A 27520-nucleotide genomic window follows, 5' to 3' on the forward strand; every position below is an offset into this window, starting at 1 on the left:
CATCTTCGGCATGTGTTTTGAGCTAACTGAAGGTGGAGTTCTCAGGTCAAGGACTTTGACATTCTGCAGTCTCTCTGTTTCCCTCTCCTGGTAGTGGAACAGCTAGGGTGGACAAATCGCATTAGGGGAGGTCTACAGAAATAAACTCTCGTGTGAGCCAGGCATGGGGCTTCTTCTGCTGTATGAACGTGAATGTGCCTTTTGAGTCTTTAGACTCTAGTCTCTTTACATGTAGTTTTGGTAAAATTGCAAAATGTGCAACAAAAGCTTTTAAAAAATTAATTAAACATTTTGTTATTTTTTACATATACATTTGTATTATTACACATATATACAATAAACAACCTATAGCAAGAAGAACCATGACACAATCAAGGATTATATAAAGGTTACATTCTTAGTGTTTTGGCTATTTGTATTTGACAGCCTTGAAGAAAACATCTTTCTTATCTTGGTGCGTCTAAAATTTTGAATGTAAATCAGTCTCCATCACATCTTGTCATTATCAACTTAAAACATCTAGCTAGACCTAAAATCATCTTAGTCCCTAAACAACTAGGCTTCGCTGTAAAACTAAGCTACCTGGTCTTTAACTCCATCAGAATAAACTTGATTATCTGAGTATGCAAGGAGTGCAAATTAGTAGCTTTCCAAATGAGAAGATGACAGAGACAGTTTGCTGAATAGTCATCCAAACCTCTCTATAATGTTGGAGCATCTTCTTCAGTCTTCTGGCCGAATATATCTGCCAGACATATTTGTGAAGCAGGAACTATTGAGGACTTGCTTACCCTGTCTTGTCAGAGTTTGGCCATCGACTCTGCCTGCACCCAAACTTGCCCCCTTTTTAGGCAGAATTCTGTGGTAGAAATGAGGACATTTTGCCCAGTGGCTTGTTTGCCACATTTTGTAGCCATCTCCATCAGGAGATTCTTTGATGCTCATCATCCTCTTTGAGGTAGGCTGAGTGTTGTCAGGAGTTAACCTGTCTTATTGACAATGAATCTTTAAAATAATAAAAACATTTTAAAATGCTATATTCTGCATGTCTCTGAGGTATTTGAAGTCCTTATCTAACTATCCTACCTTATCTTTTTATAGAATCATGTCTATCTGTTGCACCTAAAATGCATATTCTTGTGATAAAAGTAGACTAGTGATTGACATGACCATGAGTTGATCAGCTAACAATTAACTTGTATAACTTATTTATCCTAAACAGCCTGCAATAGGCAAGATAGAACAAAAAGTAGATTAGTGAATCTACACCTCAACATAATGCCTCAGTTGTCACTTACAAGGTTATTTTTAATTCACTGGTATAGAATTTTGTATATAGATGCAAAATAAGTTTAATTCTAGATACAGTGGTATAGAATACAAATGTAAGGAGGTTATTCTTCACACACATTTTATATATATATATAATATTTCTACTCTAATATGAGGTATTGTACCAATATAGCTCAATTATAATACAAGATTTACTTCCAACACTCTTTAAAACACTTGATAATGTTGCCTTTATTCTGTGGACAATGATAATTCAGTGAGCTATGAGGACCTGCCGTGCATTCAAAACTAATAAAATAAGTTCTCTATGTGTGTTTCCTGTGCCTGGGTAAACTTTACTCTTCACAGGTTACAAGGTGGTGTTTTAGTACATGCTGTCTAGGTTTTTCTTTAAGGAAGCACTCATTTCCCTGCTGGGCTTGAGATTTTTAATGAAGAATTTTTTGACCAACCTGTTTAACATCTATGAACTCGTGAGCTTATATCATTTAGCTCTTTGGTTCTAAAAGAGATAGAGGTGAAGATCATATACCTGATAATTACTACCATCACCTCAAACTTGAGAGCCCTGTTTATCATAAAAATCAGTTATAAAAATATCAATACTATTGTACATATATCGACACTGAGATCTTATTTATGCTTTCTTTTCTTAACCCTTTCAAGGCCTGCCTGGCTTCCTGATGAGGCCTGAGAATGCTGAGTACTGGGAAGCTGTGGGTGTTCCTTCCATTTTAGAAACTCATTTTGGAGATAGATCAGAGAATAATTTCAAGTGTATAATTTCCTCAAGAGGAATGAGGCATCCTGACATGCCTTCAAATAGATGCCCGGAAATGCAGAGATTCATGTTTTCTTCTTCCCCTCTGATAAATGTGGCGCTGTTATTTATGGTGAACAGTGGGCCAGAATTTTAATATGGCAGCCAGGGAAGCCAGCGGGCCAAGAAGTCTCATTCATACCCAAGAGTTATCTGGGGTTATTAGTGTAGGGCTCACAAGGCTTTAGTTAAGATGAAAGCATATTCAAGGAAAATCAACTTAGAATATTTTATTCATACACACACACACACACACACACACACACACACACACATACACACAAACAGAGAGACATGTGCGTGCACACACACATGCAAGCAAGCAAATGAATGAGATTCAGCTATTCCCTGTGGTGAGTAAAAATGAAACACATTTTGATCTCTACTAATTCTGTTTTTTCACTTATGTGTAAGAAGTTCGTGTTTACAGCTGCATATCTGTGAACAGTGAGAGATCATACAAACATATATCCATTGAGATATGTGTGCTGGTGTTTATATGCTTCTATCCTGTGCCTTTTACTAAATTATCTAATGCAGCTTATACTATGCAGTGTGTTAATAATAATGAAATATCAGTACAGTTGGAAAGTCAAGGTGACTAGAAGGGGAAAGCAAGCAGACATGCCTTGGGAGCAGGGGAGAGGAAAAAAAAAAAGCAAGAGCAACAAAATGTCCAGATTATATGGTGAAGGAGAAGGAAAAGCTCTGCCCTGGGAAGTTCAGGGTAGAGAGCAGGTTATGTCAGCCATGTCCTGCTGCAGATAGGGACTAATCAGTGCTGGGAGAACCTGGAGCTGTTTGTCCCAGGTTTTGACACCATTGTAGTTATTAAAAAAATAAGATACCAGACAACAGATATGATACGGAGAAGTTTATTTGCAGAATTGTGGGAGAACAGAGCAGGAATGGTGGAAGAGAGAGAAAGAGAGAGAGAGAGAGAGAGAGAGAGAGAGAGAGAGAGAGAGAGAGAGAGAGAGAGAGAGAGAGAGAAGAGGGGAAGAGAGGCGAGGGAGGGGAGAGAGAATAAGAGCAGACAGACAGAGAGAACAAGAGAGAGGAAGAGAGGAAAAGGGAGAGAGAGAGAGAGAGAGAGAGAGATAAGAAGAGAGAGAGAGAGAGAGAGAGAGAGAGAGAGAAGGTGAGTTTGCCCTTTTTATATTCTGAGCAGCTGGCCTACCTATTGGCAGCAGCTAGTGACATCATAGGTTGCTAGGCAGACTGGAAGCAGTGTGCTAACACTTGGTTCCCAGCAGCACATATACCAGGCGCAGAGGCAGCTGTAAACTCGGGAGGTGGAAGGAAGAGGATAGAAGCTTACAGCCATTCTCAACTGCACAGTGAATTAATTTGAGGGCAGTCTGGGATATAAGATCCTGTCAGAAGAAGGAACAGTGTAGGTAAGACTCACTAATGAGACAAGGAAAACTATGATGCCTTTAAAACATGGGTTCTCAACCTGTGGGTCACAACCCCTTTGGGAGGTCTAATGGCTCTTTCACAGGGGTCACCTAAGACCATCAGAAAATGGATATTTGCATTACAGTTCATAATAGCAGCAAAATTACAGTTATGAAGTAGCAGTGAAAATAATTTTATGGTTGAGGGTCACACGAGGAACTGCATTAAAGTGCTGCAGCATTAGGAAGGATGAGAGCCAGTGCTTTAAAACATTGTTAAACTATGCGTGTGAGCCTTTCTGCTTTCTTTGCATGTGTTGTGATTTTTTTCTTTCTTTCCCCCTCTGCTCCTCTCTCCTTCCTTTCCCTTTCCTCAGTCTCTCCTGCCCTCCCTCTTCCCTTCCTCCCTCTGTCCTTCCTCCCTTCATTCCTCTTCTCTTGCTGTGCACCTTTCTCTTCTTTCTCCCTCTCTTCTTTCCAGCTGGGCATTTCAAAAAAAAAAAAAAATTTAAGAACATCTCTACCCTAGGCCATAAAAGATTCCTGTGGTTGCTTGTTAACCTATTGAGATTTCTATACTAATTTTGTAAAGTCTATGTTATTTTAATTGTTGTTTTTATAAGTGGCCTTTGAAGTTTGGGGTCAGTTAGTGAATCGAGAGAGTTTTTTTTGGTGATCAGAGCCAGTAAATCTCCTAGCCTTTTGCCAAAGAATCTCATGGCCATTTAGAAGTGAGATCTTAGGGCATTCTTAGGTCTTTACCAAGCTCATGTATCACGTTGGGTGTGTGTGTGACTTTCTCAGTCCTCATAGATAGACAGGGGCTCACCATTCCCCAACAGTGAGGTCTCTTAAGCATCTGTTTGGCTTAAAAGTGTAAAACTACCAAACCATACCTCAGGCTGCCTCTCTGATCAACAGATGCTCTGGTTACCCTTAGTGAGCAATAACAAGGGCAAAGCCGATGAGGCATTTGCTGAGCTCTAAGGTCACATAAAAACAGTGTGGAGTTTTAGAGAAACACCAGAGCTGACCAAAATGGTAATTCTTATCAGGAGTTAGTCTTTAAAAAGGCCTCGACTCCATTCTGCTCTTCCGTGCCCAGCAAGCTCCATGGATGTAAACTGTTTTTTGAGACTACTGCAGAACTGAGAAGAGCGACGGAACAGGAGACACTCAAATGCCACAAAGCTTCTTGCTCTTCTTGAGTACCAGGTGCTTTCTGGGAAAAAAAAACCATACTCATATTGCTGCAAATATTTAGTTAGTTCCCAGATTTCTGAGAAAGTTGATTCTGACCAGCTCTGTTGTACTGCCATTACTTGTGTGGAAGACACTGCTCAGAAGTCTTACTGGGCATGTTTTGCTGATGTCACTGATTCTTTTGCCATGCTTTAGGAAAAAAAGAAAGTGGGCTTACTGACTTCCAAGATCCAACTCACTCTAGAACATTTATATCAACTAATGTATCATCTCATTCCCAGTGCATCTTAGATAATACAATTTATTGTACATTTTAAGTTTAATATGATGTTGAAAAATATCAGCACTGACTTCTTATAATGCTAAATTATGAAGCCTAACAGATTGTATCTGACCAACTTCTGTCATGGTTTACTTACATACTTGAAAAAGAAATATTACCTCTTCTATGAGCTTTTTGCTTAAAATGAATTATTCTAAAGGGAAGAGAGATTTAATACAAAGATGAAAATATATAGGCAAAATTTAAGTTCCAGAGACTATTGAAGGGGTAAAATGAAATAATTGATGTATTGCATTTCAAAAGGTTGAGCCATCAGCATGGATATTTCCCAAATGCTTTGCTTTTAGAATGCATTACTAACTGTAGTCACTCTGTTATATAATAGATCTTTTGAACTTACTTTTCTCATTTAATTGAAAATTTGGATCCTTGAGTGGTTCACCTTTCATTCTAAACTTTATCATTAACAAGATATTAGAATGCCCACACTATGCATTAAAGACTCCTATTTATACCTCAACACTGCAGACAGAGACAGACACCATCAACCAAACACCGCCCAAGGCTGATCTATGGTCATTTCCTGAGAAACCAATAGAAAAGTATGACATATATTTCTCAGCAATAAGGTTATAGGAAGTGTCTATCTATATTAATGTTCATGCATCTTAAACTAAAACTTTTGAATTGAAATGTTTTTTGAAGTAGCTGTTTCTGAATTATATACCCCTTGTGTGCTTGGTCAGAAGGCTAGAGATCTAACCTCCCAATAGCAGGTAGACATTTTGGACAGTGATTTCACCATCTTAAAAAATACTGATGGCCACCGGCTCTTGCAGTTGGTGATATACTGCTATATTTCAGGGATTTTCCTAATCTTACAGAGTGTTGCAACTCACTCTCTATCTGCTGGCCATCAGTTTTACCACCTGCATTTATATTTGATCTTTCTAACCTGCAGACTGACACCGAGATCAGAATCAGCACAGCTTTGCTCTAATTGTGTTCTAGACACAGTTTTGAGTGTTGGTTCATTAAACCTCCCAACATCCCAAACGAGTGGCTCAGGTTATCTGCTTTAATAGGAGGGTGGTGAGGCTTCAGCTCATGACCTGGGCACTACAGTCAATGGCACCACAGTGCACCAAGTAAAGATTATACATGAGCGTTTTAAGCATGGATAGACTCTGATAGAATACCCGAGTGGAATGACTCCAAATCTTGTTGAACTTTGTGAAATTGTCTTGGTGATTTGCAATTTTTTCCCTACAGATTCCTTGAGCATGTCTCTGTGTGTTCATCTTTCTTGCTATGCTAGGAAAGACAGAGGCATGACTACAAGTTGATGTTACATATTATACACTCTTAAGCACTTTAAATTTACTTTGGGTAAGATTGACAACCCTTAGCTGTTTTTTTTCTTTAAAGTCTTTATCCAAGGAAAGGGCAGTTACTGCAAAGTGTCTGACTACTTTTACAGAATTTCTTACGATTTTGAAGTGTTGCAATATTGGAGTAAAATTACCAAGCAATATTTTTGCAAATGGAAGAACTTCCTTCCCCCCAATAAGATACATGAATCGATAACTGATTTCATGTCTAGTTCTCATTGATATATGAATTCTTTGTGGGCTCTGGTAAAGCAGACAAAGAGGCAATAATTTAAATATTTATGAATTTCCTTTTATTCAACTGGCTATCTTTATAGGGTAAACACAGACTCACTTTTACTGGAAAGCAAAAGCTTTCAAGGTTTTAAAGACGTGTTATAAAATGATATCTCAGCTATTCATCCTAACTTAAAATTAAATTCCTTTAGCAGAAAGAATCCCTTGAGCAGTAGGCTCACAGTGGACAGAGGTCTCTAGAGACAAGACAGCCTGCGAGTGGTTTCTTTAGAAGCTGAAAGTGCAGTTCTTAGTCATACTACCTTTTCTTTTTCTATTTACTTCATTTTTCTTTGTCATGATTTTTCCTCCTTCTACTTTTATACATGCTTGAGTACTGGGTTCACACATTTCCACTGCACACTCACATTCCTTCAACTCTTTCTATTTCCCTCCCCCACTCCCTCTAAACTCTATCGTGGCTTCTTTAATTATGATTATATAACAATATGTATGTACAAATATGACATGATAGTTCTATTTAGTGTTGGCCATGTGTACATTTGTTTAGAGTTGACCACTTGGGGTTGGAGAGCCTGTCCCTGGGGAAGGCTGATTCTCTTTCTCTCTTAAAAGCATTCAATCGCCTGTAGCTGTTTGTGTGAGAGTAGGGCTTTGTGAAATTGCTTTCATCTAGGTTGGGATGTCAGCTGGTGTTGTCATTATGTCAGTCTTTTTAGGCACCATATTGTTGAGATTTTGTGAGTTCACCTCCCTGTAATATATAGATGACCTGTCTTGTAGCTGACATTCTGGTTCTTTGAATCTTAAAGTCTTCCTAGCCCTGCTTCCAGGATGTCTTCTGAGCCTTAGGGCTTGTGTTGTAGATCCACCAGTTGGGGATGGGCACTCTGCAGTCAGTTGTTATCTGCATTTTGCCAAGTTGTGGATTTCTGCAATGTTTTCATCTGCTGGAAAAAGAACCTTTGATGAAGGATGAGAGAAAGTGAGATCATGGGTGCTAGAGGTCCTACTACTGCCATGTTCCTAAATCAATATAATTAATACCTATCACTATAGTCATAGAGTATAATTCTCCTCCTCCAACTTTTGTTGCTTATTTTCCTTTAGGATTTTAGTATATGCTGTACTTTCTTCTTAGACTCTTTTCATAAAACTAAACACCAACAATGACTTTGCTTTTTTTTCCCCTACAAATCCACTTTTATTTATTTACTTTTCATTAGTTTAAATCCGAGAAGGGTACAGCATCACATGGATTGTGTATTCAATGGCCTTCACAGGAAGGTTGCTTTGGAATTTGGCACGAACCATGCCACTGTTTCCATGGGCTCTAGTTACTTTTCTCCAAATCACTCTGATTTTGTTCGATTTGCCTCCAGGAATCACTGTGTTGTTTTTGCTTTATACACATGAGCAAATGTCTTGCCTAAGTAGAATTCAGTTTCATCCCAGGCATAAACACCTTCAATTTTAATAGCTATGTACACTCTTTGGTTCCTGAGACCTCACTTGTAGCCAGCAAAAATGGCCTTGCACCATGGCCTTCCAGATAGATTTGCTTTTTAGAAGTTCTGTTTCCAGCAGGTCTCCATAGGAGCCAAGCTGGTAGAAAGATGACCTTGTCATTTTTTTATCTCAAGTTTCTGTGACTGGTATGGGAATTTAATATATATGTTTCAGAGCCTTCTGGTAGAATAGATGGCACAGCATGACAGTAGCTCTCCCGTAAGTGCTCTTCTTTGTGCAGTATGGCAAGGTAGTAAGGAATACAAGTCTGTTTCTTCCCTTGCACTAGCATTTGTGGAAGCCAACTGAGGAGGTGCTTGGGATGTTGGAGGAAAAGTCTCTGACCAACTAAGGTGTTGCTCCAAGTAAGCATTGACCACTAACAACAGCAACAACAACAACAACAACAACAACAACAGCAACAACAGCAGCAACAACAACAACAGAAATAATCTGGCTATATCTAGATGATGAGTCAGAGGATTATAGCCTAGAGCCACATCTGGCCTGGCTAGAGCCACATCTGGCCTGGCACCTTTCTGTGCACAGAACGTCAAAGCAGCACCCGCCTCCACTCATTACCTATTGTCAGTGTCTGGTTTTATATCATGGTAGCAGGAACGTGAAGCTGCAATCTAGGCCGTTTAGGCTGCCAAGCCTAAAATACTCTCTACCTAGTCCTTTACACATACATTAAAAAGTTTGCCAACTTTCTTAAACTGTGGTTCATGATCACACATGGGGTGTTATGGAACTTTTGGCAGCAGTAAAAGGTTTCTGAACATGCTATGCCCCAAAATTAATTCAAAATCAAATTTTTAATGAATTATAGCCTTTTCTGACAGTGCTTGTCCATGTCACAAGATTCAGTGCAGCTTTGCTTTGTGGGCACTTGTACATTTCATTTGTGTTTGATCATTCCACACAGAGCCAACACAATTGCCTGAAACAGGTCAGCTCACATATATGACTGCCATTTGCAAATTGCAAATTGCGGTGTATGCTTTTATATATATATATATATATATATATTTAAAGGCAGGGTTTGTGTAACAGCCTTGCCTGTCCTGGAACTTGCTTTGTAGACCAGGTTGGTCTTAAACTTACAGAGATCCATCCACATGTCTCTGCCTCTGCCTCTGCCTCTTGAGTGCTGGGATTAAAGGCATGCACCACCACACCCAGGTGAAACATAAAATTTTAACCGTGAAAATACTATTTTCCTATCATACCATAACATTTAACATTAAATTACACACACACACACACACACACACGCACATATATATGTATAGATACACACACACACACACACACACACACATATATATTCTTACTGTGTAAGAAATTGGTCTTTAAAACTGATGTTTTAGTTACTGGTTTTAGTTTATTAAAAATTATTAGATGAATGTTGATTTGAGATTAGAATAGAATACCAGCAATTTCTGAAATGGACTTAATTATACTCCTGACCACTAAGTATTTTATTCAAACAATGTCTTTGTCATTGGGATTATGAAATGAAAATACTGATCATCTTTGAAACTCATGGTGTAGGATCAGACATTGCAATCTGAAACATTCAACCAAGACTTGATTGTTTATGTAAAAAGCAACAAGCTGACCCATTTTATATTACGCAAATTTTCTTTAGTCTTTCATAAATTTATAAGCACACTAAAAATTTAAAATATTTCTTTGCATGTCTGTGTGTGTACTCTCGAGTGTGTGCAGATACACTAGCCTGTGCTTAAGTACAAAATCCAGAAGAGGGCGCCTGGCGCCCTCCTCTCTCACTCTCCACCTATTCCTTTTAGACAGGGCCTCTCCTTGAACCCGGGTCCAGACTGGAAACCAGCAACCCCAAACCAACAACCAGCAGTGGGAGTCCTGTTTCCACTGCTCTGAACTTAGAATTACAGGCCTGCACAAAACTAGTCTCATGCCTGCTTGGGTCAAACTCTGGTCCTAATTGTAAAGCAAGTGCTTTTAACAGCTGAGTTACCTCTCTATTTCCAAAGAACTGCCTTAAAATACATTTCTTTATGATTTATTATCAGTAAATATTTTATTGGTACAGCTATTAAATAAACCTATAAGCCCAAGGTTATATTAAATCTCTCAAGTGAAAAGCAGTCACCATTACAAAATATTTAATAAGCTGTGCTGTACATACTGGGTTTTATATGTGTGTGTTTGTGTGTGGAAAACAAAAGAAGACTAGTCAGAATCAGCTAAAGGGCTTTTCAGGGTGCACACCACCTTCTGTTGCTCATGGGTCATTAACTTAAAATTCATGAATTTAACTAACTGATTCAGATTGTTTTGTTTTTTTTTTTTTAATCACTGGCTTTGACAGTTTAGCACAGACAATGGGAAATTAATTATGATATTTCTTTTCTTTACAGGGTTGTGGGAAGAAAATGTATTCCTTTTTGAGAGGAACCAAACAATTACAAGTACTAAGGTTTCTGGGGATCTCCATTGGTGTGACACAAATCCTGGCCATGATTCTCACCATTACTCTGCTCTGGGCTCTATATTATGATAGGCGGGAGCCTGGAACAGAGCAAATGCTGTCTCTGAAGAATGAGACTTCTCAGCACTTGTCATGCCACTCGGTGGAACTGTTAAAACCAAGCCTTTCCAGGATCTTTGAGCATACATCAATGGCAAACAGCTTCAATACACACTTTGAGATGGAAGAATTGTAAAGAACGTCAAAGAAGGAAATCACCACTTTGTGGGACTAGCGAGTCTTGGAGTACACAGTTATCTAGTTCAGAAGAGTTTAGACATATTAATAGTCTGCAAAGGACTGTCTAAGTACACAATTTTCACTCTTTAAAACAAAGAGAGGTTCCACATGTTAGCATGGAAACAATAATTGGTGCCCTTTAAAATGCTGAAGACAGAGTTAATAACCACTGTGCATTTCTTCTTTCTTTCTTTCTCTCTTTCTTTCTTCCTTTCTTCCTAAGCACAACTATGTTTTGAGACAACACAGTTTGACTATCGTTTCTGCATATACATATGGAAATGAACCGTTATGGACGGTGGCACTGGCACTGCAGTGCAGGTTGCCTAGCTTCCTCTGGCTAGCCTTTAAACTGTCAGCTGACTGCTAACATAGGGATTTAGACTGTACTAATGACCTTTATTGCCTGATATATTGCTTGGAGGATGATTTGATTATATATAAAAATCTTTCAAGAGTGATGGCTACCTAAATTTGATATTTTGTTTGTTATTAAGATAATCTTATTAATAACACTTGTAAGAACTAACACATTTTCTTAAACTTATCAGGGATATATATGTATATAAGTCTGTGTCATGTCTGTATAATTCAGTAGATTTCAGTTCTTATGACAACATTTGAAAATTACAAATTTGTCTTATACAGCACCATTACTTTTTTTCTTTCCCAACAACAGAACTTTAAAATTCTGCCTTGGGTCTGTACTATATCCACAACTGTTAATTTAAGCTCTTAACCACTAATTTTGGAAATTACCAGTGGGATACATTAAGAATCATTGTAACCCTGGTGGCAGGAAGTATTAACTACGGAATTTACACAGAGTTGATTCAGCAGAAATTCAGATGTGTTTTTTTTTTCTCCCAAGTGAGGGGGTTCTTGACAATAAACACTTTGTAAAAAAGCTTATTTTTTTTCCTTTTGAAAACAGGACGCAATATCTCTTGAAGTCGACATAATTTTAACAAGGAAAGAAAACCACGTTATTTGCAGAGAGGTGCTGCATGGAATCTCTAAAACAAGTGGCAGTTTAACTAGTGGGGATTGTTGATTTATTCCATCAATTATTGTACTGTGGCAAATTACACAGAATATTAATTTTTTTCACAAAAGTAGAAGATATTTATTTGGAATGGGAAAAGTGCATTTTACTGTATTTTGTGTGTTGTGTTCATTTCTTGGATTATAGAAAGAAAATTAATACAGGTGTCAATAAATATTTTCTAGATCATGATGGTTTGTGCCTATTTATTTCAAGACAAGGTCTCACTATGTAGTTCTGGCAAGTGTGCCCGTTTAATACACAATAAGCACTTTTATCGGTGATGAGCTTAGCCACTGAGAGAAGCCGGTGTGTGTGTGGAGACCTCCGTGACTGGGAACAATGCAGCCTGCAATCCCAGGACGTGTTTCTCAAGATCCTCCAACAACCACCACATCTTCACGCATTCCTGGAGGAGAGCACTGGGTTCAAGTTGAAGTGCACCACTGAGGGTGGTCACCTGAAGACAGCAAAAGAATGTGGGAACGGCTTCACCTGAGACCCTAGCCCCAGGCCCCAGGCACGGTAGGCGTGGCCTTGTAGGCAGATAACACACTGGAAGCCCATGCTTTGAGTCCTTCTGGAGTTTTCTGTTTTGCTAGTTGTGATGAAGCCTCAGGGTGCTGGAGGCAGCACCTTGAGCAGGTTGTGCAATGAGAGCCCTAGACCCGGCCACAGGTGCCAATTCCCTCCAGTTAAAGAAATTCGAGTGCTTGTCTGGAGTGGGTCTCCTTTTCTGTGTCCTCTGCCATAGCAGGCCTTACTGTCCCCAGGATAGGCTCTACTGTTTCACTTCTTTTCAAGTGTACAGACCTGTAGTGATATCCTGCTTAGTACTTGACACAGCTGCCCCTCAAAATGGCCAAGCTACTCTCACTCACTAGCCAGCCAAAGAAAGACTAGAGGACTGAAAAGTCAGAACCTTGGGCCAGCCTGTGGGTGAGGGATAAAATGCACACACACACACACACACACACACACATACACACACACACACACACACACACACACACACCATTGATCTTGTTTGAAGTCTTCCTAGTTAAGGGTCACAGGCCAGAGCAGAACTGGTTTTATGAGGCTTCCATATGTCCCATGTGGTCAGGGTCAAAGAGGGCTCCTCTGTCTTTTTTCTTTTTGAATCACACAAGGGTGGAAGTGGGGTGTGTTTCAAAGTATAAACTGAAGTCTACAGAGCAGTCTGTCCAATGATTGAATACGATATTAGTAATATTCAAACTCAGTAACCAATATGTAAACTACAGCTTCACCGAAAAGAGACAGGTGTTTTTATTTCTTCAAGCTCATATTTTTGCTAAGTGAATTTGATGTAGTAAATATGCTCACTTCTGTTAATTTATCTTCTCCATGTTTTTATTTGTTGCAAATTTGTAAAAGAGACTTGTTGGAGAATTACTGCATGTTGTAATCTCAATTCTCGGAAGGAAGAAGCTAGAAGACCACTTAAGCTCAAGAGTTCAAGGCCAGCCTGCACAGCAAAGAGAAACTCTTGCTTTTTAGAGAGAAGATGCCGAAAATGACAGCATGAGGTTATAGGATAAAATTTCAGTAAACCATCTCCTCAGATTTCACTTATGACTACAAAATAATCGACAAAGCTATGCATTTTATTTGACTAGTTTCAATAGCTGTCAAGTTCGGGGGCATCTCTCCTGGTTATCTCAGTCATATAACACGCTTATACTATACTGAGCTTAGGGGGAAAACACCAGTCTTCAAACTATAGGAATTGACTTTTTAGAGTAGGTATTTTGATATATTACCCAGTTGAGTACCCTCTAGAATAGTCACATAAATTTAGACAATCATCTTCTATATAGTACATTTGCTTAATGGGAACGAATGACATTTATAGCTATGGTCCACAAAGGCCTCTTATGGTAGCAGCGCACCTGGAATAATAAAACTGCAAGGAACTTTACAAAGCACATTTAATGCTGCAGAGCTGAGGGAGTGCTCTGTTTGGGTACAGTGGAGGGGGGGGGGACTTAACTGTGTCTTTGGGAACCTTTAAAAGCCTTTTTTTGGGTGAAATAACAAGTTTTAAAGTAAAAAATTTAAGAGATTATTTTTAGATTGGCTAGCAAGCAATTCAAAGCACCCTCCTGCCCTCCCCCGAGACTCTGAGAAGGCAATTAGAGATGATGTCTGCTAGAAAGCTTATAAATTTTTGGTTAGAGATGCTACTTTACCCCAGCAAGAAGAGTGCACAGTGAGTGTGGCCATACTGAGCAAGGAGAGGAGGAAAGTGGACTAAAGGCAGTTGACCAGGGAAATGATCCTCCAGCAGAGTCGAGAAGCGAGTGTAGAGTTTATAGCGCTCATGGCAGCATTCCACGAGCCAGGGCTCTGAGATCTACAAAAATTCGCAAGATTTTGAGGATATAACATGTGGTTCACAACGACTGCACAGCACAGTATGCTGGGAATGAACACCCAAGGGAAGGACGTGGGTGAAATGTGGGCTTGGGGCTTCATTCTGTAGATTTCCATGGTGAGATGCTGGAGTGTTTTCAGAAAAGGAAGTGATGCATGCTTAACTCAGAGCTTCCACTGTTTCATGCAAGCAAGAGGGATAGGTTCAGTGACGCAGGCGTGGCCGTTGTACCAGTCCATGGGGACAAGGCAGGCTTTACTCCTGTCTAGGGAAATGGAGGCCTCTGGGGCTTCAGCTCTGCAACTCTGGAAAAAGAGCAGAAAGACTTTTTTCTGGGCTTGTGGAGAGAAAGATCCTCACCAGGTAGATGCAAGTCAAGAAGCAGGGTGCATAAAACAAACCAGACTACTGCGGTGCGAATCTGTGCAGGTTAGCCTCAGATTGACACTGGGGTTCTGTGATAGAAAAGAAAAGGACCAACATTTCTAGATTTTGTACCTGGTAAGTTGGCAATTGTGTTCACTGAGATAGATGGCTGCAGGAGAATGAGAGTGTGGAAGGGTGATTAATTTGGTTTGGGATGTACTGAGTTGGAGATGCCTGTAGGACATGCAGATGGAGAAATCTACAGGCAGCTGTAAATTCCAGTCTGCTGCTTAGGAGAATTCACTGTGGAGCCTGAGAATTTTTATGCATTGCTTTCCCATTTCAGGAAGCCTGACAGAAAATGGGCCGAGGACCAACTCTCATGAAGAGAATCTTAAACAGGATGCTACAACAGCTTCTCTTTGTCTGACCTCCTAGTCCTACAGATGCGTCAAAGGAGGTAAAGAAATGTGAAATAAATAAACTACTGAATCTTCCATGACAAAAGAGCCCGCCTCCTTAAAAAGAAAATACTGCCAGCTGCCATGTTGCTTCAGTCAGCCACATTCTTATCACCCTGTGATTTGAAAGTTCATTTTCCTTTCCTATTAACAGAGTTCTTACTCAAGAAATCCCAGAAACACACAGAAGACTCTTGAACATCACCTCGAATACTTTCTGTTTCCCATTTCAGTATGGTAATTGCAGGCTTCTGTGCATTCATGGCAGTCTCAGAAGTGCCAGGCACAGTTTGTAAGGTGCCAGGCACGTATTTCCTCTGTTCTCTATGGTGATTTTTCACTTTGTACGCATCATTAGTTCCATTTTACAAACAAGAAAGAGCAACTTAGTCTATCGATCCAGTACATACCAATGAAGGGCTCTAGTTCCCCACTCTCCACTGTGGTACATGGCATCTTTATCAGCCTGTGGTGAGTCTGAGCTCATCCTCCCAGTGAGAAACCCAGATCTTCCTGTGTGTGACTCACTATCTTCAGGTGCAATTTTCCTTCAGAGTGATGCTTTTATCCATCTAATTCCATCCCTCCTGTTTATCTAGAATAACTCTACATCATATAAAGTTCTGACGGATGGCATCCATTGCTCTCTCTCTCTCTCTGTATCTCTCTGTCTCTGTCTCTCTCTGTCTCTGTCCCTCTCTGTCTTTGTCTCTCCCTGTCTCTTCTCTCTCTCTCTCTCTCTCTCTCTCTCTCTCTCTCTCTCTCTCTCTCTCTCTCTCTCCACCACTGCAATACTACTGTACTGGGCTATCCTATACACAGAAACAGATCCAAGTTAATGTCTAATCCACATTCCTGTCAGTATATATAGCATGTAAACATGGATGCAACCATAACCAGTCAAGAGGTGGAGCGTGAGTACCATTTCAGCAATGCCTTCTTTATGCTTTCTCATAAATCCTACAATACCCATTTGTCACCTCAGTCAACATGGTCCTGCCAAATGATATTAACCCAGATCTTCCTTATTTTAAAGAAGACAGAACTGTCTAACTTAGTAGCATATATATCATTTACAACTCACATTGGCATTTATAACTCAGTCATCAGCTGTCCTAAGACTTGTCGGCTTAACACAACGATTATAAGGAAGCAATGGCTCAACCCATAGGCTGATGTCTTATGTTAGAGAGTTCAAAATACTGACTAGCTAAACAAAATAGAAGAGCATTTACATTTTAGAAATATAGTCACACGAGTGTTGGACTGATGGTGTTTGTACTCTCTCCTCTTCTGTTAGATTTCCCAGTGTATACTCCCACATTCCAGGAAGACTACATCACTTCCACCCTTCTAACCTATGTGTAAGGGAGGCATGGACACATACGCATGCAGCTAGCCAGGAAATTGTACAACTATTCTTCAGCATCTATGGAATAAAGTCTTCCTTGAATGAATTCCTTAATACTTTCCTATGCATCCTGGACAGACGTGATCTGGTCAAAATCTGTAATTCACTCTGTATCCTAGGTGTGGTGGTTTGAAGAGTTATGGCCCTCATAGACTCATGCTTTTGAATGATTGGCTAGAGAGAATGGCACTATTAGGAGGTGTGGCCTTGTTGAGTAGGTGTTGCCTTGTTGGAGGAAGTGCGTCACTGTGGAGGCATGCCTTGAGGTCTCATATGCTCAAGCTAATCCCTGTGTGGCTCCATGATGCCTGTGAGTCAAGATGTAGCTCCTTCTCCAGCATTATGTCTGCCTGGATGCTGCCATGCTCCCCATCATGGTGATAATGGACTAAACCTCTGAAACTGTAAGCTGCCCCAATTCAACGTTTTGCTTTAAAGAGTTGACTTGATCATGGTGTCTTCTCACAGCAATGAAACCCTAACTAAGACACTAGGTCATCTTGATTTTGGTTATATCACAGACTTCCTTGATATTCTTTCTCTTTGCTTGTATGTCACAGCCCAGCAGCTAATTCTTTCTTGGAATATCTTTTTTTTCCTGCTCATTGCAAGTCCTCCCTTAGTTCACAATTTATTTGTTACTATTATATGTATATTACTCTTTGTATTCTCTATTTTATAACATACTTTTCTATTTATGTTGGTGTTTTATTTGTCTGAATTCTATTGACAAAAATTACTTTGTTCTATTATTATTTCTCCTGAGTATGTGCATAGGTCCAGGTGATATTTCTAATATTTCACTTGTATGTGTATTTACCAAATGCATCAGTTAACATCTGTATAAACAGTGAGCACAGTAAGTAACTCTAAAGCCACTGTGCATGATAATTAATAAGGACAAACCACAGTAAAGGCAGCCATTTATTTTTCCTGACTTGAACAGAGAACACAGGGTTATCAAGGGCTAAGGAATCATTTAGCTACAAATGGATGGAGATTGGATCTGCAGAATGTGTTTAGGGCTCAGTCAAGTCTTATAAATGTCTGAGTGAACTCTCAAATTGTACTTGAGGTCTAATAATGTAGCAGTGCTTTAGATTTATGAAATGCTTTTACGCCTAACCCTGGATCACTCAACTTTGGATATACATTTATTTGATTGGTCATGTTCAGAATAAGAAGCTAAGTGTACATCACAAAGAAAACCCCAGGAGATGAGAGACTGAAGCAGGTGATTTCTAATTGCAATTTCTATGCTAGTTTAGAAAGTGACTTGAGAAAAGCAACGCACCCAGAAGTGTGTGTGCATGTGTAACAAGCAGCACACATTGACTCTTAACCAGAGAAGACGCTGAAGAACACTGGCAAGTAACTGACATACTGGCACCCAACAAGGCTTGCTGAACTCCAAAGCCCATGCTCTTAACTACTTTATAAAGGAGCTACTTTGTTAAAGGACTTAGAATATCGTTCCTTATGTCATGACGTATTGCTATATCAGAATGCTGCTTCATGTAGATAACTGACACTATTTAAAAATTTTGTGACACCTCTAAAATTTATATGTTTTCTTACGTGTATGGATATATTTCTCCTTGGCACATACGTATTGAGTATAAGCTATCCTTTTGTAAATGCATTTACTTTAGCCTAAGAATTTGGGAGGTGTACACCCCATCTTTAACCTCTATCAGCACTAGATGGGAGACAATAGGACTTTCTCATCCCATCAAGGTAAAATGACAGGAACCAGAGACAGATTTAACTTCCTGCCTGATATTAGCAGTGAAACACTTTGCACCTAAATATTTTAAACTAATTATTTTTTACATTGTCCATCAGGTAATAGAAAAACAGGACTGAAATGAAACTGGTGAAAACGAGGTCAGTCCTATGGTTCCTCAGTAAACTTTTTTGAGTGGGCTTCCAGCATGTGGTAAAGGCAAAGAGAAGCTAGGTACAGCCTAGAACACTGCTTCTCAACTTTGCTAATCCTGCAACCCCTTAATACAATTCCTCATGTTTTGATGACCCCACAGCCCTAAAATTATTACATTGCTGCTCTAAAATGTAATTTTGCTACTGTTATGAATTTTAAAAAATATTGTTGGCTGTATTGCATATATTTTTATTGAGAGGTAGAAATATATGTTATGTTTATGTTTAAAATATATTTCATTAATTTATTCATATTACATCTCAATTGTTATTCCATCTCTTGTATCCTCCCTTTCCTCTCTCCCTCCCATTTCCCTTTACTTCCCTCCCCTATGACTGTGACTGAGAGGGACCTCACCCCCCTGAATATGCTCAAGTCTCCTCTTAGTAGCCTGCTATCCTTCCTGTGAGTGCCACCAGGCTTCCCCACTCAAGTGACACCACACACTGGTGAGGATGTGGAGAGAGAGGAACACTCCTTCATTGCTGGTGGGAATGCAAACTAGTACAGCAACTTTGGAAATCTATCTGGTGCTATCTAAGAAAACTGGGAATAAGGATTCCTCAAGAGTCAGCTATTCCACTCCTTGGAATATACCCAGAAGATGCTCCAGCACACAACATGAACATTTGCTCAACCATGTTCATAGCAGCCTTATTCATAATAGCCAGAACATGGAAACAGCCTAAGTGTCCCTCAGTAGAAGAATGGATAAAGAAACTGTGGTACATTTACACTATGGAATACTACTCAGCTATTAAAAACAAGAAATTCCCAAAACTTGTGGACAAATGGATTGAACTAGAAATGATCATGATGAGTGAGTTAACCCAGAAGCAGAAAGAGTCAAATGGTATACATTCACTTATATCTGGACTCTAGCCCAAGAGGCATGTCCCATGAAAGTCTTCACTTACCAGGAAAGTGGGACAGAGGGAAGGACATCCTATTGGGACTCTAGGTGAGAGAAGTATGGGAGAATGGAAAATAGAAGGATCCAGAGGGTCCTAGAAACCTGTTATGATATGTGAGTCCTGGGAAAGGGTTGTCCAACTCCTAAAGGGTTTTCAGCCCACAGATTGAGGATAAGTGGCCTAGAGGATGTCGTGAATGGAAGAGTTGCAATTGAGAGTGCAGGCACACCAAAGTGACACAATTTGGAAGGCAGAGAAATTAAGAGGAGGGAGGTATAAACAGCCGCACAGGGAGGATGCTTATCTCATGTGACTGTTCTGTGTGGTACTGCTGACTCGAGAGGATCAGGATGAGTTTTCCTGGTGCCTGCAGAAGGCTGGGAATTATGTCCTGGAAAAAAATCTCATTGCTTATGGAGCATTGTGTGGAACACTCAGGACTGTCCCACCTTAGGTTCTGGGCAAAACCATAGAGTAACCACAGCTTTTCCAGTACCAATGATTCACCAAGCTAACACCCCGAGTCATCAAACTGCTTCTACATTATATAACTGCACCCAGAAAGAATCTTTTTTGTTTGTTTGTTTCTTATTTTTCCTCTTTTTAAAATTAATTTATTCTTGTTACATCTCAATGTTTATCCCATCCCTTATATCCTCCCATTCCCCCCCCACCCATTTTCCCATTATTCCCCTCCCCTATGACTGTTCCTGAGGGGGATTACCTCCCCCTATATATTCTCATAGGGTATCAAGTCTCTTCTTGGCTACCTGCTGTCCTTCCTCTGAGTGCCACCAGGTCTCCCCCTCCAGGGGACATGGTCAAATGTGAGGCACCAGAGTACGTGAGAAAGTCATATCACACTCTCCACTCAACTGTGGAGAATATTCTGACCATTGGCTAGATCTGGGAAGGGGTTTAAAGTTTACCACCTGTATTGTCCTTGGCTGGTGCCTTAGTTTGAGCGGGACCCCTGGGCCCAAATCTGCCTATCATAATGTTCTACTTGTAGGAAGAATCTTAAGATTTATAAAAAGACCTATATATTTGGTGTCTAAAAAGACTCTCATAATGTTAGGCAGCCAATAAAAATTATCAAGGCATGCATGAAATGCTAAGAAAATAGGACCCATAATGAGAAGGAAATATCAATGGAAAGAGACATGAAACTGCCACTTGTGTTATAACTAGAAGAAAAGACAGCATAGATAGTAACTATGGAAGCATTGCACACATCCAAGAAGTTAAGAAAAAAGGAAGTTTATAAAAGTAATTTTATTGTCCTGGCTCAATTGTTGTCTGGGAGGCTTACTGCCTTCTTCTGCCAACCTAGGCCTAGTCCTGGAAGTTTCTAGCCTCCATACAATCTAACCTAGGCCTAGAATGTTTTCAGCCTCTGAGACTCACTGCTTAATAAGCTCACCCTTACTTGCTCTTTCTGAGCTGTGGGCTGGCTCATTCAACTCAGCTGTTCTGGCTCAAATTCTTCTCCCATCTGACTTATTTAATATGGCTTCTCAGCCTGGAATTGCTCTGCTTGGCCTCAGACTAACTCAGCCCTCTACTCTAATCATCTGGCGTCTTCTCATTTTCTGGCTTGTTCCATCTTCACCTGAGTTCTCTTTCTCCAGCCCGTCTCTCTATTGCTGTCCTGGTAAAAACTGCCATCTCTCTCTCTCTCTCTCTGAAAAACTGCCTCTAAAGTAGCTTTCCTTTCTTCTCTTCCTGTGAGAGTTGGGTGTGTTCTATTCTGTCAAAGCTTCTTTGATTCGTCACCTTTTCTGCCACTCAATTAGACATCACTTTCTTTTTTTTTTTTTTTTTTTTTGAAGCAGTGTTTTTTTGTTTTTTGTTTTTTTTTTTTTTATTAATTTATTCTTGTTACATCTCAATGTTTATCCCATCCCTTGTATCCTCCCATTCCTCCCCCCCCCCATTTTCCCATTATTCCCCTCCCCTATGACAGTTCCTGAGGGGGATTACATCCCCCTATATATTCTCATAGGGTATCAAGTCTCTTCTTGGCTACTTGCTGTCCTTCCTCTGAGTGCCACCAGGTCTCCCCCTCCAGGGGACATGGTCAAATGTGAGGCACCAGAGTATGTGAGAAAGTCGTATCACACTCTCCACTCAACTGTGGAGAATATTCTGACCATTGGCTAGATCTGGGAAGGGGTTTAAAGTTTACCTCCTGTATTGTCCTTGGCTGGTGCCTTAGTTTGAGCGGGACCCCTGGGCCCAAATCTGCCTATCATATTGTTCTACTTGTAGATTTCTAGGACCCTCTGGATCCTTTTATTTTGCTGTTCTCCCACGCGTCTCTCATTTAGAGTCCCAATAGGATGCCTTCCCCTCTGTCCCAGTTTCCTGGTAAGTGAAGGCTTAAACTTCTAGACATCACTTTCAAACATGGGTGCTTCCTTCTATAAACTAACTATCTTTGTTTGGGATTAAAGGCATGTATCACCACACCTGCATCTAAGATTTTCTTTACTTGCTTCTTGATTTATACCAGGCTGGCCTTGAACTCAGATATGTTTGCCTCTGTCTACTAGAGTAAAGGCATGTTTGTATTCCAGCAAGATCACACAGAAGTAGAAGGTCTCTGGATGCCATCTCTTGCCAGAACTGCCATATTCTGAATTAACATTCCTCTACAGAAGATGTGTAATTGAAAGTCTTATATAAAAATGTATAAAAGAAAAAAACAACACAGAAGATATTCTCAATAGAATCAACATCATATTTCTCATTGTAGAAGACCAAAATAGCAAGCGTCAAAACTCAGAAACATAAGAAAAAGAAAGAGAAAAAAATTAAAACAATTAAAAGGCAATCAAGCCTTACAAACTTCAAGTGGCCTAATGTGTATGTAACTGGATCCTCAAGGGAGAAAGTGAGAGTTGAATATTACACAAGTTTCCAAGTTTTATTTTAGTTTTAAATAAAATTCCCTTATTTGACTAGATTAAAATATCTGTTCAAATGAACATTTGCTCAGCCCCAAGCTCTATACATTGCCTGAAGCTGTGGAAATTCACTTGGGCTTTAAGTTTTAACTATCAATTACATTTTTCTGCATCTATATAACACAGAAAATAAAGAAGTTCCCATTACAGTTTTAAAATTAGGGAAGCAATTAGCTGTATATATTTCATCACCAAATTTGAACTTGTAAAAATACAATGTCACTGAAGAAAGCTGTCAATTTTGTCTAACTCAGTCATACATAGAAATATTTTATTGCAGTCAGATGAAAACATCTCACATGCAGAAGGCTTAACCTAAGGATGGCAGCCAGCCTTTTAATGAATGTAGACAATACAGCATCTCCTACTAAAATAAAAAATATCATTATCTATGGTGTGGTGGCCAGTTTTATGTCAACTTGAAGCAAACTAGAGTTATCTAAAAGGAAGGAACCTCAATTGAAAGAAAGTCCTCAATTAGATCTATCTGTAGGGCATTTTCTTAATTGGTGATAAATGGGGGAGGCCTATCTTTGGCCTGCTGGTCCTGGACCTTATAAGAAAGTATTCTGAGCAAGCCAGTGAGCAGCAGCCTCTGCAGCCTCTGCATCAGCTCATGCCTCCAGGTTCCAGCCCTGCTTAAGTTCCTTTCCTGAGGTTCTTTAACAATGAACTACAATGTGGCAGTGTAAGCCAAATAAACCCTTTCCCCCTCAACCAACAACAGTATTATCTACAGAAAATAGTACTATAAGAACTTTTGACAAACCTATAAAAAAATGATGTCAGTTAGGAAAATATCTATGTAGAAAAAATAATGAAAATGTGTATTGGGCAAATATATTTAAAAGATTGAAAGCTATACAACACAACTAAGAAAAATTTATAACTGTAAATGGAAACATATGGCATGCAAATGGACTATGAAATGTCACGTTAACATGTCAATGTGCCCCAAGATTATTTTTAAGTTCAAAGATTTCTCCATCACATGAGTTTTTACGTGAATTGTGAACCTTATTCCAACAATATGAAAACTCAAAAAAATCTACAAAAATAAATGAGTGTGTAAGCTGAAAAATATGAACAACGGCGGGAAGACGAAGGGTTTTAAGGTTTCTTTGATGATATCAATGTAGTGTGGTTCTGGTGTTAAGACAGACAAATAGATGAAAGGAACAGAATAAAGAACATACACACAGACTTGAATATATAGACAACTGATTTTTGACCATAATGCCAAAAATGCAGTGGTAGGAAACTTCTTCAAACAAATAATGTGGGACAATTAGGAATTCCACATGCAAGAGATAAGTGAGAGGATTTTGCTAATATATTTAGAAATGAGTCTTAGACCTAAATTAAGACCTAAAAGAACATACCTCTAGGAAAACTGATGATAGAGAAATTCATGGCCTTAGTCTTATGCACAAAACTAAAGCACAAGCCATAAACTAAGACATTTGGAGAGTGCATTGCATCATATTTTTAAAAGATCCTTATTTACTAAAATAGGAGAAATTCAGAGCTAGGAATGAAGAAGCCGGAGAGATCTCTCAGAAGGGATCGTGAGGAGGGGAACAGGAGTTCTAGACAGGGGCTGTGAAGGGAGTCAGGGGAAAGCGGGGTGAGGGACTGCAGCTGGGAAAGGGAAGGAAGGAGAGTAAGTAAGTACAAGACTGTGTGAAAAAGTCACAGGGAAATGTATTATTTTATGAACTTTTCCTAAGATGCATATATATGTGTGCATACGCGTATGTGATATATGAATGAATTTGTGCCTCCACAGGGTGACTGTGCTCCAGGCGAGAACCATCCACTATTTGACAACATCCCACTCCTCTGTATCAAGTATGGCAACCTTCTCCAAGAGCTGTTTACGTGGAGACTCCCAGCACAATATGGTCTATGGCCATTGTCCTCGGTTGCCTTTCCGGGCTTGAAGGAAAGAGCCTATTGATGAAGACTCCATACACCTTGGGCATAGTATCCTAATGGAAGGGCATCCTGAGATGCTGACACCCAGGAACCATATACCTCTGAGAGGAAGTCTCAGAAGAGGTCTCGTAGCTCCCAGGCGAGGGTATCCCCAGCTGAGCTGAGGTGCTCAGGAGTCTCAGCCCCACTCCGCTTCGTTGTTTCTTCCCTTCTTCTCGCCATTGCTTCTTGGCTTCTTCCAATGAGTCACACAAGGCAGCAAATATCATAAAAGAGATTTTTTTGGGAGGGTACAGGATGTGGAGGGAGGAATCCAGGGCTGGATTCTCCCCTGCTTGAGGGAGAGGACAGCAGGGAACTATGCAGATACAGCCTTTATATATGATTTCTTAGGGGGTAGAGCTTTCTAGGGTAGAGATTTCCAGGGAGAGGATTGGTAGAAATCTCAAGTCCTAAACTCGGGGAGCTTGGGGATTGGTAGGTTTTCCTGTTCAGGAATAACTGAGCAGTTGTCTCCATAAAGTAAAGAAATCATCACACTTTTCTTTATTTCCACATCCTTCCTTAAATTTAGTTTGTATAACACACATTCTTTTACATAGAATCTTAAATAACTTCAGGATATTAAATATTATACAAGCCATGTGAGTAATTGCAATGGATGAAAATGACTGGCAATGTTTACATTTTTCCTTTGATCCTATTAACAGTACTTTAGACTTCATTTGCAACTTCCTTGGCTTCTATGCCCAGTGCCATCTCACAGAATTTCTGAGCAATATTATAAGAAAGGGTTAGGTATTACCTTTAGCAGTCTGAGAGTCCTTTTTATTATCTCACAATGAGAACATCCCAGAGCTCTAAACGTTCTTTCAGAAACCTTTTACAGGTTGTGAGCGGCTAGCACCAGTCTTCCAGCCCACTGGACTGAAGCTGTGTTCCCTTTTACGGCCCACATCCTTAAGAGGCTGGCAGCATCTCTTCTGTGGCATTGTCTGGGCAACACAAGTCACATCTGCCCAGGTTCAGGAGAGAATTAGATTCCGACCTTAAGAGGATGAACACCTTCTTCCAGAAAAGCACAGCATACAGATGAAGTCACCTTTGAAGAATAGAGTCCTACATAAGGCCTTAAAGTTTGATTTTGTCTTTGTGAGTCAAATCCAGGACACACATGGTGAGCACACATTACAATGAATTCCATCCCTACCTACGCTACACCTTGATTTTCCATGAGTTCAGTGGAATAGTGACATGTTATTATCCATTTTCATGTTATATTTTTTCTGGAAAATGACTTTTTAAATTTATTATTTTAAAATTAAATTTTAGTTGTTGCTCTATATACAATGGGTTTAAATACGGTATTTTTATATGTGAAGATTGTGTTTTGCTCATATCCACCTCCCTACCACCATCGATTTTCCTTGTTCCACTTCTAGTGGTCCTCTTCCTCCTTTCAGGCAGTCCTCCTGATATATACACATATGTAGTTAGTTATGTGTATACATATTCACACACTATATATACTAAATATAGGTAAATCTAACCTCCTAGCTTGTGAGAAAAAAATGGAATACATTGTATTTCTTAGTCCCCAAAACATTCTCTTCCCCTATTCTCTTTATACTTGGTCCTAAAAATAATTGCTTTACTACCCTATTAAATATATCTACACACACACACACACACACACACACACACACACACACACACACACCACGTAGATATACCTGCACACACACATATGGATGTCTAGATTCTGCATATAAGAGAAAACTCACAATGTTTGTCTTTCTGAGACCAGTGATTTTATTTAAACATGACGAGCTTCATAATCTTCTACCCACTTATCTGCAAATAACAGAATTTTGCTTTTATTTGTTGTGGAATGAAACTCCATTAAATGTTTATAGCCATTTCTTTATGTGTTCATCTGTTGGTGAGAAGCTCAGTAGGTTTCATATCTTGGCTATTGTGAATGGTTTCGAAATAAACTCAGTTGTGCATGTACCTCTGTGGTATGATTCCTTTAGATGTATCTAGGGGAGGATCCAGCTTGCTCACATGATAGTTTCATTTTATTTTTTTTAGAAAGCCGAATACTGCTTCCAATAGAAGCTGCAATAGTTTGCATCCCAAGTAAAGATTTCTTTACACTCTGCCATCCACTTGCTATGTAAGTATCCATATTTATCAGTACTGTCATTAAAAAAATTATTTATTTATTATGTATATAGTGCTCTTTCTGCATGTACACCTGCATGCCAGAAGGGGGCTTCAGAACATATTACAGATGGTTGTGGGCCACCATGTGGTTGCAGGGAATTGAACTCAGGACCTCTGGAAGAGCAGTCAGTGCTCTTTTTTTTTTTTTTGGTTTTTCGAGACAGGGTTTCTCTGTGTAGCCTTGGCCATCCTGCACTCACTTTGTAGACCAGGCTGGCCTCGAACTCACAGTGATCCGCCTGCCTCTGCCTCCCGAGTGCTGGGACAGTCAGTGCTCTTAACCTCTGAGCCATCCCTCCAGCAGCAGTAATGTCATTTTCCCCCTAGAAGACAGCCATTCTAACTCATTAATTGTTCTGAAACATAAGTATAGTTTTAGCTTGTGTTTCTCTGGTGGCTAAGGATATTTAACAGGTTTGAAATGTGTTTATTGGCCATGTTAAAGCTTCAAATCTGGGACAAGTGATTGAGGTACCCTTTTAACACATCAAAGCAGACCTGGCTGCCAGGCCCTCCCACCTGTTCCAGGGCCCTCCTGGCTGGCACAGCTGCTCCCTACCCTGAACTCTGCAGCCCGTGGGGCTGGGCTCCTCTTCCTTGTATCATCCAACATCTTGGGCTGTCTTCTCTCTTTGTACCTGTGCACCTCCTGGCTGCTGTACTCTCTTCTCCTGTTTTTTCCTCTCCTCCCCGGTTCTCCGCACATGGCCCAGGTCAGGGTCATGTCTACTTTGAACTCTCCCAGGTTTCTCTGCTTCTCACCGTGCAGTCTCTTTTATCCATAATAAACGTTCTCCTCCCCTACACCTAGAAACAGTTATGTTTCCTTTTCCTTTTTATTTCTTTTTTTTTTTCATTCACATGCATACTTCTTTTAAGATCTGTCTGTTCAACTCCATTTGCCAATTTGTTGACTGCTTTGGTGTCCAAGATTTTTAAAATTTTGCTGCCTG

General features: G+C 39.8%; 1 protein-coding gene across 2 annotated transcripts in view; it reads left to right on the forward strand.

Moving 5' to 3' along the window:
* Positions 1 to 11076, forward strand: part of Tspan12 (tetraspanin 12) — a 61986-nt gene extending 50910 nt beyond the window's left edge. For both annotated transcript variants that reach the window (XM_051151869.1, XM_051151868.1), the window contains exon 8: positions 10545 to 11076. In XM_051151869.1, the coding sequence (XP_051007826.1) occupies positions 10545 to 10850 (306 nt within the window). In that variant the 3' untranslated portion in view covers positions 10851 to 11076. The remainder of the gene's footprint in view (positions 1 to 10544) is intronic.
* The last annotated feature ends 16444 nt before the right edge of the window (positions 11077 to 27520 follow it).

This window comes from Acomys russatus, chromosome 10, assembly GCF_903995435.1.
Source record: "Acomys russatus chromosome 10, mAcoRus1.1, whole genome shotgun sequence".
In the NCBI taxonomy this organism is placed as follows: domain Eukaryota; kingdom Metazoa; phylum Chordata; class Mammalia; order Rodentia; family Muridae; genus Acomys; species Acomys russatus.